Source organism: Podarcis bocagei (assembly GCF_964188305.1).
Source record: "Podarcis bocagei genome assembly, chromosome: 8".
NCBI classification, from domain to species: Eukaryota; Metazoa; Chordata; class Lepidosauria; order Squamata; family Lacertidae; genus Podarcis; species Podarcis bocagei.
The window spans coordinates 89,914,014-89,926,935 of record NC_138133.1 but is presented as its reverse complement, the minus strand read 5'-3'; the positions used below and the strand labels follow the sequence as shown (position 1 = coordinate 89,926,935).

General features: G+C 48.4%; 1 protein-coding gene across 1 annotated transcript in view; it reads right to left on the bottom strand.

Moving 5' to 3' along the window:
* The window catches only part of RHPN1 (rhophilin Rho GTPase binding protein 1), a 57,907-nt gene extending 45,396 nt beyond the window's left edge, over positions 1-12,511 (bottom strand). Inside the window, exon 1 of the mRNA XM_081204619.1 lies at positions 11,670-12,511. Within this exon, the coding sequence (XP_081060745.1) occupies positions 11,670-11,768 (99 nt within the window). The 5' untranslated portion in view covers positions 11,769-12,511. The remainder of the gene's footprint in view (positions 1-11,669) is intronic.
* Between the last annotated feature and the right edge of the window lie 411 nt (positions 12,512-12,922).

Below are 12,922 nucleotides of genomic sequence, written 5' to 3'. Positions count from 1 at the left end.
CTTCTCCGAGCCCCGATGAAACACGCCACCAAACGGTCTTATTGTATCTGGCGGGCTCCGTGCAAGGAGAGAAGGGGTCAAAATCCAGAACTGCTGCAAAGGAACGGGCAAGCTAAGGGCGAGCTATTGTCCAGCACGAAATAGGAGAGCCCAGCCTTGCGACAGGACGATGACAGAGCAGCAAAATAGGAAAATGGTCCTGCACAAAAAGTGGCGACAGTTGTTTTATTCCAGGCGCCCCGAACCGGAGTTCAGTTTCCACTCGTGGACTTTGGACCTCTGACCAATGGAAGGTTCTCAGGAAACAACCTGAGCGCATGCCCCAGATCAATCTGTCTCCTGGTCCCATGCAAACTTCACGCAAACACACACCTCAATTCAGGAGCTCAACTGCCTTCTTTTAAATGCTATGCTACTTACCCCTTAAAGACTATTTGCTCCCATTGCCCCATAGCCATTAACTCCAAATTACTTTTCATAAAATCCCATGAAATATTATCAAAGGCCTTCTCTGTGTCAATAAACATTAATGCTGCTTGCCTATCATTCCTGGTCTCTGTTGATGTTTAGTCATTTAGTCGTGTCCGACTCTTTGTGACCCCATGGACCAGAGCACGCCAGGCCCTCCTGTCTTCCACTGCCTCCCACAGTTTGGTCAAACTCATCCTGGTAGCTTCAAGAACATTGTCCAAACATCTCATTGATCGTACGCAAGCATGCTTGCCTCATTTTTAGTAGTTCATTTAAGCCAGGCTTTCCAAAAAGGTGGTTTTGGACTACAGTTCCCATCATCCCTGATCACTGCTCCTGCTAGTTAGGGATGATGTTTTAGTCCAAAAACAGCTGGAGACCTAAGTTTGGGAAACCATGACTTAAGTCATCTTAAAGTGGGTTTTTGAATTGTGTGAGGTGGTTTTAGCAGCACGATCAGAGGGGTAACAATTAGGAACGTCGGAAACTGACTTTTTTCCGAAGTCAAACCATTGGTCCATCTTGTTCAGGATACCCACACCGATAGCAGCAGCTCTCCAGGGTTTTCATCGGAATCTCAATTTTCTAGCCTTTCCAGGTAGAGCAGGAAATGTCTGGAGAACGGCTGCCAATCCACAGTACAGTTGTACCTCGGAAGTCGAACGGAATCTGTTCCGGAAGTCTGTTTGACTTCCAAAACGTTCGGAAACCAAGGCGTGGCTTCTGATTGGCTCCAGGAAGCTCCTGCAGCCAATCGGAAGCTGCAGAACCCTTGTCGGACGTTCGGGTTCCAAAGAACATTTCTAGGGAGTCTTCTCTTCTCCTGAGGTGGTCAAAGTCTTGGAGCCTCAGCTTCAGGATCTGTCCTTCCAGTGAGCACTCAGGGCTGATTTCCTTCAAAATGGAGAGGTTGGATCTTCTTGCAGTCCATGGGACTCTCAAGAGTCTCCTCCTCAAGACAGGAGGGCCTGGCGTGCTCTGGTCCAGGGGGTCACGAAGAATCGGACACGACTAAACACACACATCTTTTAAAATGTGATCCACATGAGGCCCCTGGAAGCGATCTGTTAAGGACTTTTTAAGAGCAGATTCTCTCACTTTGGGGTTGAGGTGGTGGAGAAATGGGCCAGCTGCTCATTGGAGAATGAAACCTAGCTAGCAAAGGCCACAATTCCTACTAGAGATAAGCGCAATTGCTATTTAAAACTCTGCAAGCACCCGGCAGTTAAGCCTGATATCCTTTCACTTTTTAGCCCTCTCCCTCGATTGCAGTTTCTAAAATATGTCACAGTGCACTTCATTGTACCCAGTTTTTTGTGGGGGGTGTTTTTTTCTGCAGACTAAAACAGGATCCGGCCATTAAGGTGAAATTCTCCCACACAGAGACCTTTTCAGAGAAGAAGAAAAGCAAAACTAGCGAATTAAGACTATTATGAAATTAGTCTGACGACTGGCTGCAGAAAACAGTGCTTACCACATCTGCGGAACTCCCTGCTCAAGGAGACAGTTGTCGCTTGGCTTTTTAGGAAACTTCCAAGATGTTATAAGCTTTCCTGGAGCACCCGATTTGCATGGCGCTAACTTGGTGACAACTGCCTTCTCCTGTGTAGTTAAAGCACCCCGGGGGAGGTGGGATTACTTAGGGGGGGGGCTAAGTGGCAAGGGTTCAAAGCAGGACCTCTACCAATGGGATGCTTCTCGATTCTTCATGAGAAATCCAATACCAGCAGTGAGTGTCCCATAGGGTAGCCATATTTCAAAAAGCAAAAATCCAGAGAGAAAAAAACGGGGTTTTTTGGGGGGGGGGCCCACAAAGCTGTTGAGCTTGGTTTTTACTTTTTCAAAATCTCAAAAAAAGAAGAAGCCATTTTTGAGCTATTCCCCCCCCCCCCGAAAACAATAATTGGGAATACAGTCTTAGAAATGGATTTCACAAACTTTCTTACGAATATTCAAAATAGTGACCAAACACAATAATTTAATTACTACAGAAACTGGTTGACAAGAATTACCACCCCACTGTGGCCTCTATTATTAACACAGCCAATACAGATGTACTGTGGGTTGCAAAAAAGGGTTTATTCTTAGCACTTGACTCCATGGTTTTTTGTCTATGAGAGTACAGTGGTACCTCTGGTTACGTACTTAATTTGTTCCGGAGCTCCCTGCTTAACCTGAAACTGTTCTTAACCTGAGGTACCACTTTAGCTAATGGGGCCTCCCGCTGCTGCCGTGCGATTTCTGTTCTCATCCTGAAGCAAAGTTCTTAACCTGAGGTACTATTTCTGGGTTAGCGGAGTCTGTAACCTGAAGCGTATGTAACCTGAAGCGTATGTAACTCGAGGTACCACTGTACCCAAAACCTGAAGCTGTGCTGAATTTTTGAGCTATTTTTTAATGAAATCCGGCAAGATCTACACTTCCGACATGGGTTGCCGTACATCCAGATTTTCCCAGACATTTTTGCAATTTCCGCCCGGACACTGTTTCCAATGACCAGATCCTGGCTATGTCCAGGATACTGCAGACGTATGGAAACCCTACCCACTGGCTCAAGAAACAGTGCTCGAACTCGCAACACTTTTTTTTTTGGCCAAAGGCTTTAATGCGTGTTTGCCACACATTTCGGTCAATGGGTGCAGGAGAGGGCTAGGTGTGTAATAAAGAAAATCTGTCCTTATTCTCTTATGGGGTACACAAGAGCCCTTGTGGAGTCCTTTGTAGGTTCTCCATCGGTCGGAGAAAATAGCAGAGGCCAACCAGAGAATATTGAGAAGCAAAGCAGCTAGCAAGTCTGATCTTTATGAACTGTTGCAACAGGGTGCTCCCCTCACATGCAGGAATGGAGGAGGACCCAGAACAAAGGTGTGCCCGCCCTTATATAGGCATTTTAAATTGCCCGCCCTGGAGTCCAAGACCACCGCTAGAAACATCATACATACATCACAGAAGGGGTGTAGCTCAAGACCACCCCCCAAACACATCATACCTACATCACAGAAGGGGTGGTCTACAACAGAAATCTGAGTGCGTTGTTTATCTCCTGTCTGGCAGATTACCTGTTTAATGGTCACTTGATTGGATTGCCTAGGGAGTCTGGCCAGTCTTTTGTAATGATAAATACTTAGTTCCTGAGCCAGATCACAGGCTCACACCCTATTCATATCTTAAATGTGCCCTTAAGACAGGATTTGTGAGGAAAGAGACAATGGGGAGGTTTCCCACTTTGGCCTTGCAGAGAAATATTTGAGGTCAATTTGTTCAGGACTTTTTTTTTCTGTGGTGTTTCAGACATGTCGTTTATATATTTATGTATATGTTTGCTTGGTACATCCATGAACAATTATTACATATCTAAGAACTTAAAATTCTTCTAACAGGTGCTTGTTCAAGCTCAAGCAAGGTATTTCCCCAATACCTAACACCCCACAGAAGAAGTGTCACATGGAGCAAGCCTGTTTTCTGCTGCTCTGCAGGGCAGGACCCGAACCCAGGGCTTCAATTTACAAGAAAGGAGACTCCAACGAAAACATTAGGAACAACTTTTTGACAGCAAAAGAGCCGTTCGACAGGGGAACGGGCTTCCCTTGGGATGTGGTGGACTTTCCTTCCCTGGAAATTTTTAAGCAGAGATTGGGGGGCCCCACGGATGAGATCCCTGCGTTGCAAAGGGGTTGGACTCGATGAACGCTGGGGGTCCCCCTTCCGACTCTATGATTTCTGGACAGCCACAGGTTCCTGAAGCCCAAGCTAAAAGAACCACAGCTCAGAGCTCGCAAATGGACCAAAGAGAGGAGAAGCCCAGTCTGTGTCTGTTCCCAACCTGGAAAATCAAGAGCTAGCTTGTGGCAGGCAGAGAGCCAAGATGGGGAATCGTGCAGAGGAAACAGATGTATTAAGGCCTCGGTGACAAAACAGCATTATCCAGCCAGGGAGATAACGGTAATGGGCCCTATCACAAGTTCCCCACTCCACTTGTTGGGGTCTCCATAGCAACCCTATCTGAATCACAATGCATGCAATTTGGCCGGCTGCAGCCGCTGCCTCCATCCCTCTTATATGTGCATGCAAGGATCGTATATCCCACTGCAGATTTTGAAATGAGAAATGCCCTTTAATCAATCTATCTATCTATCTATCTATCTATCTATCTATCTATCTATCTATCTATCTTTGAAGGACTGAAAGATTTCCTTATATTAGCATGCACAATGCAAATAAATAATAATTCTTCCACCTTGCCAACAAAGGTCCGTATAGTTAAAGCTATGGTTTTCCCAGCAGTGATGTATGGAAGTGAGAGCTGGACCATTAAGAAGGCTGATCGCCGAAGAATGGATGCTTTTGAATTCTGGTGCTGGAGGAGACTCTTGAGAGTCCCATGGACTGCAAGATCAAACCTCTCCATTCTGAAGGAAATCAGCCCTGAGTGCTCACTGGAAGGACAGATCCTGAAGCTGAGGCTCCAAGACTTTGGCCACCTCATGAGAAGAGAAGACTCCCTAGAAAAGACCCTGATGTTGGGAGGGCACAAGGAGAAGGGGAGACAGAGAACGAGATGGTGGGACAGTGTTCTCGAAGCGACCAGCATGAGTTTGACCAAAGTGCGGGAGGCAGTGGAAGACAGGAGTGCCTGGCATGCTCTGGTCCAGGGGGTCACAAAGAGTCGGACATGACTCAATGACTAAACAACAACAACCGTGCAGATCTGGCTGTTTCCCCAGCCGCTCTGAGCAGCTCACAGCACATACTAAAACGTCAAAGATTAGAAACTTCCCAACACAGGGCCGCCTTCAGATGTCTTCTAAAAGTCGGATATAGTTGTTTCTTTCAAACGGAGTGGCCTTCAGCCTTTTAAAGATCCGACCGCCCAGTCTGCAACAACGGGGTTCGGCTTTAGATTCGCACGCGCAAAACAAAACGAGGAAAGACAACAGCAGCTTTTCTGTTTTGCAAGATGCAGTCCACTTGTGAATCTTCCAACTCCTTCGAGAGGGTTTGATGATTTGTTTCGAAAGGCATCATTTCCTGCATTTCAGGGGCGCTGGGGGGTGGATTAGATTATTCTTGGGGGTCCCTTTCAACTCTGCAAAACTATGATTCTATTGATTTTTTCCCACCTAGCACAGGAAAAGGCTTCAGGGTTCATACTTCACTAAGCATGGGGTACTTTCCCTGAATTTTCTTCAACCCCCGTAATACTGACAGCCGGTGTGGCACAGGAGTTAAGAATATCAGACTAGGACCTGGGGGGGACCCGGGTTCGAATCCCACAGCCAGCCATGAAACTCACTGGGTGGCCTCGGGTCGGTTGCTGCCTCACAGCCTAACCTACCTCACAGACTTGTTGTGAGGATTAAATGAGGAAGGGGAAAGCCAAGTACACTACCTTGAGCTCCTTGGAGAAAAAGGTGGGATATAATTCAGTAAATTATAACGTCCCGCAAAGGAGCTTAAGGTCCATGAATAACCATAGTTTAGAGGTCCCGGGCCCTAAGGAGGTCAGACTATTCTCCACCAGGGCCAGGGCCTTCTCAGTGATGGCCCCGACCTGGTGGAATGCTCTGTCCCATGAGACCAGGGCCCTGCAGGATTTAACCTCCTTGCATCGGGCCTGTAAAACAGAGCTATTCCGCCTGGCCTTTCATCTGAAGTCAGTCTGATCTTTTATTTCCCTTCCCTTCCCTCCCTCTCCCCTTTTATGAAGATTACCCTCTCTGAGACCCCTCAGCTAATCCTCGCTGGCCCAAGTAGAACCAATTCAGCCAGCTAGCCCTGGGGATTATCTAATGCTTATTTCCCCTAAATTGAATTTTATTGTTATTTATGTTTTTATACTGTATTTTATGCTGCTTTAATAATTAAGTGTTTTAAATTTGTTGTTAGCCACCCTGAGCCCGGTTTTTGAACCGGGAAGGGCGGGGTATAAATAAAAAATAATTATTATTATTATTATTATTATTATTATTATTATTATTATTAAAGGACAGGAACCCCGCCCCCATCCTTTCATCAAACACCTGGTCTCCTTGGGCTCTGGATTCCAATTCATTTTAATGACTGCCTAGATGCAGATCTCATGGGAAGGCGAGTCAAAACAGTGCAAGCCTGCATGCGTGATCTCAGTATGTGTGTGGCATTTGCAAAGCCTTTGACATATCCTATCATAGCCACCCACAATAATCTCTTGCCTCTCTCTCTCCTGCAAGTTCCATGGGTCTTTGTGACCTACTCTGTCTCCTTCTTCCTTTTCTTCCTTGCGTTATTATTCCCCGAAACAGCAACTGCGCCCGATATCAACCGGAAAACAAAACGTGCAAGTGAATAATCTGATTCCCCACGAGCCCGAAAGGGCCCGAGAGGTGAGTCGCCTGGCAAGTCCAGGCAGGTTCGTGGATTCAACCGACACCGTTCGCTGCTAAGGCAGGAAATATTAAAGCACCCGGATGGGTTGCCGAGGGCTGCGTGAACTTGTGTGTGCTCTTTTCCTTTTCATTTCTGCTTGAGTCACCAGGGAACAAGTAAAAAAAAAAAATCTAACGTAAACCAGTTGGGAGACAACATCAGCCGCCGCCACTAAACTAACAGGTTGGTGACTTAAGGGAAATGTTAGCTCTGAAAATTGTCTTTTAAGTTACTTGTGTTTTCGTAATTGCCAGTAGCTGGAGAAACTCTGAATTTGGAACACACCCAAAATCCCACCAGAGGCATGTTACATATACTGAAAAGTTATTCCCGTTTGGAGCATTTCCTTTAGATTTTGTCCGCCTGCTGTTAAGAAAGTTGGCAATATAAACAGTAAACAAACATGTAGTTGATAATGCAACCTGACTTTTTTTTGGTCCATCTAGCACAATATAGTCGTACCTCGGAAGTCGAATGCCTTGTGAGTTGAACGTTTCGGCTCCCGGATGCTGCAAAGCTGGAAGTGAGTGTTCCAGTTTGCGAATGTTCTTTGGAACCCAAACATCCGACAAGGGTTCCACGGCTTCCGATTGGCTGCAGGAGCTTCCTGGAGCCAATCAGAAGCCGCGACTTGGTTTCCGAACGTTTTGGAAGTCGAACAGACTTCCGGAACAGATTCTGTTCGATTTCCGAGGTACGACTGTACTGTGGATTGGAAGCAATTCTCCAGACATTTCCTGCTCTACCTGGAAAGGCTAGAAAATTGAGATTCTGATGAAAACCCTGGAGAGCTGCTGCCATTCGGTGTGGGTATCCTGAAGAAGATGGACCAATGGTTTGACTTGGGATAGAGGTCATTTTCTGACATTCCTAATTACTACCCCTGTAGTCTTGCTGCGCAGGATCGTGCTGCTAAAACCACCTCAAACAATTCAAAAACCCGCTTTAAGATGACTTAAGTCAGGGTTTCCCAGACTTGGATCTCCAGCTGTTTTTGGACTACAACTCCCATCATCCCTAACTAGCAGGAGCAGTGGTCAGGGATGATGGGAACTATAGTCCAAAAAAACCACCTTTTGGGAAAGCCTGGCCTAAATGAACCACTAAAAATGAGGCAAGCATGCTTGTATACGATAACAATAACAATAAAACAACAACAACAACAACAACAACATATTATTTAAAGCCTGCCCATCTGGCTGGGCTTCCCCAGCCACTCTGGGCGGCTTCCAACCAAATATTAAAATATAGTAATGCATCAAACATTAAAAGCTTCCCTAAATAGGGCTCCCTTCAGATGTCTTCTAAAAGTTTTGTAGTTGTTGTTCTCTTTGACATCTGGTGGGAGGGAGTTCCACAGGGTGGGTGCCACCACCGAGAAGGCCCTTGGCACTGGACCTCAGTGTCCGGGTAGAATGATGGGGGTGAAGACGCTTCTTCAGGTATACCGGGCCGAGGCCATTTAGGGCTTTCAAGGTCAGCACCAACACTTTGAATTGTGCTTGGAAACGTACTGGGAGCCAATATAGGTCTTTCAATATGTGGTCTCGGTGGCCACTCCCAGTCCCCAGTCTGGCTGCCGCATTCTGGATTAATTGCAGTTTCCAAGCCACCTTCAAAGGTAGCCCCACGTAGAGCGCATTGCAGTAGTCCAAGCGAGAGATAACTAGAACATGCACCACTCTGGCGAGACAGTCTGCGGGCAGGGAGGGTCTCAGCCTACGTAGCAAATGGATCATTGTGGAACCAGGGTTGACGGCAACTCCCTGTCCGAGCGCACCAAATTCAGGCTTGCCTCCGTGTCATGCGCAATGCCCCCCCCCAATATGCTAACAAAGAGTTTGCAGAGAGGTACAGCCGTGCAGGGGAGGGGAAGAAAGCATCACTGCAGGGAAAGGAAGGTGGCAGAAGCCAGGAAGGAGAGAATACAGGCCTCAGAAACGAATCTGACGCAGCAAACGTGGCCATGGAAAGTGATTTTCCCCGTGCATGTATGTCAGCAAATGTAAAGAAGAAGAAGTATGCATGCCAATAGCCAGACAGAGAAAGCAAAATAGGCACCCTCGGAATTTTCAAAAGCTGTTCGGAAGCCAAGCATTAAGCAACGTGTTTACAAGTGGAACCATGGAATGAGAGGACGGCCTCTGTGGCCTTTCCCACCAGGCTTCAGACCACAAGGGCCTCCCGGGTAGCTGGGTTGCAGTTCTGAAGGCATTTGCTTCGCCAAACCAGAAACTTCTTCTCGGAGAGCCCGGCCACAGACCAGCCATGTGCACCTCGCTCTCTCTTTTTTTTGGGGCCGGGACTCGTTTATTAACAGACACGAATCGCTGCCAAAAACACAGCCGTCACCCAGCCTGAGGAAAGAAACTCTAGCACAAAACATTAGCCTAAGCCGGTTGGAGAGGGATCAGAGGGCGGCAGAGAGACAGAAAGAGAGAGAGAGAAGGTGAAGGACTGTGGGTTTCAGTTTAAAGCATGACTAATTTGGAGCTGTGGGTTAAACCACAGAGCCTAGGACTTGCCGATCAGAAGGTTGGTGGTTCAAATCCCCATGACAGGGTGAGCTCCCGTTGCTCGGTCCCTGCTCCTGCCAACCTAGCAGTTCGAAAGCACGCAGTGCAAATAGATAAATAGGTACCGCTCTGGCGGAAAGGTAAACAGCATTTCCGTGCTCTGCTCTGGTTCGCCAGAAGCAGCTAAGTCATGCTGGCCACATGACCCGGAAGCTGTACGCCGGCTCCCTCGGCCAGTAAAGCGAGATGAGCGCCGCAACCCCAGAGTCAGTCACGACTGGACCTAATGGTCAGGGGTCCCTTTACCTTTACCTTTAATTTGGAGCTGGAGCTGGCTTGCAGCAGGAGAAGCTAGCTTCCAGCAAGTCAAACCTGGGGTCCATTAAATTCAGTGTTGTCTACACTGATGGGCAGCTGAGTAGGGTTCAAGGCAGGTGGCAATCCCAGACCTCACTGGAGATGCCAGGGAAGGGAACTGGGAGAGTCTGAATGCTTAGCAGAGGCATTGCCACTGAGCTACACCTTTCCCATACAGGTGCGCTTGGCTTACATCTTCATTTGCCACATCTTAGAATCATAGAATCATAGAATCATAGAGTTGGAAGAGACCACAAGGGCCATCGAGTCCAACCCCCTGCCAAGCATTTACCGCTGCCGCAAAATGCCGCAGAGAGGCTCCTCACGGGGTCCCTGCCATGGCAGCATATTCACCCAGTGCTTTACCAGTTGCACTGGCTCCCGGTGGAGTATCGGGTCAGGTTCAAGGTGCTGGTCTTGACCTTTAAAGCCCTTTGTGGCTTAGGACCCTTGTATTTACGGGTCCGCCTCTCCTGGTCTGCCCCGCAGAGGACCTTAAGGTCCATGAATAATCATAGTTTAGAGGTCCCGGGCCCTAAGGAAGTCAGACTATCCTCCACCAGGGCCAGGGCCTTCTCAGTGATGGCCCCGACCTGGTGGAATGCTCTGTCCCATGAGACCAGGGCCCTGCAGGATTTAACTTCCTTCCGTCTGGCCTGTAAGGCAGAGCTATTCCGCCTGGCCTTTAATTTGAATTCTGCCTGATCTTTTATTTCCCTTCCCTCCCCCTCTCCTTTTATGAAGATCACCCGCTCTTAGACCCCACAGCTCATTCTCCCCTGGCCTCCTCGCTGGCCCAAGTAGGGCCAATTCAGCCAGCTAGCCCGGGGGATTATCTAATTTATTTTTGAATTTTATTGTTAATTATAAAAGCAGTATAAACACATGAATAAGTGTTTTAAAGTGTTTTAAATTTGTCATTTAGCCGCCCTGAGCCCGGTTTTTGAACCGGGAAGGGCGGGGTATTAATAATAATAATAATAATAATTTCTGCAAGGTGGGTTTTGCAGAGCTCACTCCCCCTCTTTTCTCACCTCCTGGAGACTTGAACCTCCTGGTTCCCAGTCCCACTTCCCTCCAAGCCATCTCCCCACATCCTGTGCTTTGGATCCACCGTGAAGTAGGTCGCAAAACGCATTGAGCAAGGTTAACATCCAGTCTGCGTTAAACAACTATTTGACTTTTAGAAGACATCTGAAGAAAGCCCCGTTCAGGGAAGTTTTTAATGGTTGACGTTACACTGTTTTTAATGTTCTCTTGGGAGCCGCCCAGAGTGGCTGGGGCAACCCCGTCAGATGGGGGGCATATAAAAAATAAAATTATTATTATTCCATCCCAGGTCCAATTTTAAAACTGATTTTTGTATTACAATTACTAATCGCTTATCTAACCAAAAAGCAAACGCAACCTACGATATAACATAAAAATTAAAATCAATATAAAACTAAAACTGAACAGAAGCTAAAAACATTCGGAAACACAGAAGGAGGTCTGATATAACCCACCTACTAAAAGAGGCCACAATATCTAAAACACTTCCAGTTTGAAAGCCAAGAGGCTGAAAAGAAATGCTTTAGACGGTTGCCAAAAAGTAGCCAGGGACGACGCCAGGCATGCCTCCCTAGCATTCCAGAAGCAGGGAGCCACCACCGAAAAGGCCCTGTTCGCATGTTCCGCACCTCCCTCAGCAACGGCGCATAGAAGAGGACCTCGTTTGTGCAAAGCCCTGGCATTTCATAGGAAGCACTGGCAACGTTATATGAGAAGTGACTGTGGATCTTGAACGGCACATCAGATAAACAAAGGTACCCAATACAACCACACAGTGGGCAACGAGAATACCCGGCTCTGCCACCCATTCGCAGGCAGATTGGTGGCAATGTCAGCCTGTCGCACCCATCCCCTCACCCCACGTCTCACCTTCCGCACGCTGCCCCCGTCGCAGGGCAGCAGCAGGTGGGGGAGCCCTCCGTCAGCGTCCGCTTCTCCTCCGGGGGGGCTCTCTTCTTCTGGGATCATAACGGCCGGCCGGTGGGCATCTGTCGGGCAGCCGCAGGTGTGCCACAGCTTTGGGTTGCGATCCTGGCAAAGCTCGCCGGCTCAGGATGCTGCGAGGTCTTCTGCAGCCCTGGACATCTCCCCGCAGCGCCTTAACTCCCCAGGGCAAGATCCTGAGGGCTCCTCGCTGGGAGACACACACGCCAGCTCCGTTCAGGTGCTTCTAAGCACCTGCTTGCCTTTTCAGGAGTGCCCACCTGTCGGATCCAAATTCTTTCTCAGAATCTACGGGCTGGTGGGGGCAGAGATCTACCTTGAGCTGCTTTCTGTGCAAGACTTACCGGCGGGATCTTGCATGGGTCCTCAACGCCTGTCTGAAAGGGGGTGTCTTCTCTAGTCTTGCACCCCCACCCTGTGCCCTGAGACACACCCCTTTGATCCACCACCTGTACAGAATCCAAAATCCTGAGCACCTGTTCCCGGATCTCCACCTGGGGGGTCCAAATCTCTTAAAAGGAGGCTGGGGGTCTGTTTTTTGGGGGAGCCCCTATCTACCCTTCCCTCCCTGTCGCACCCAGATGCTCCCCCTAAGAAGATGGGGGGGAGATGTGTCCCTGGTCCCCCTTTCCTTAGCCCCCAAACCTCTTTGCTGGGAAAAATAAAAATAAAAATAAAAGGCAGAGGGAAGGGTGAGTCTGCTGCTCCTGCCGCCGCCGCCGCCACTTTGGGATCCCCAAAGACAATAATCACATTCAGGCTTTTGCAACTCAGATCAGCGGTGGAGAGAAAGGGTGGAGCCCCCAGCCAATAGGGAAGCGCCGGGTACTGGAATGGCAGCGCGCTTAGCCACTAGGAAGTAAGAGTCCTGGGAAAGTGGGCGGGGATTTCCTTCCGGCACCGCCCACCATTTTTCTTTTTTTCCTCCTTTTCTGAATGATTGAAGGGAAAGGCGGGGAGGAGCCGAGCGAGGCGGTCGCCCGTGGCAACCGTGGGAATTAGAACGCGGGTGACGTCACGGGGAGGCGGTGCCCCGCGGGGGAGGGAAAAAAAGGAGTTTTGCAAAAACTTCTCTCTATCTTCTGCAAGCCGAAGGCGGGGGTCGTTCCGGGGAGCCCTGCGCGGCCCCCGCTCACAAACGAATTTTTCAAATCCCAAACTGAAGAGTTTTTTGTTTT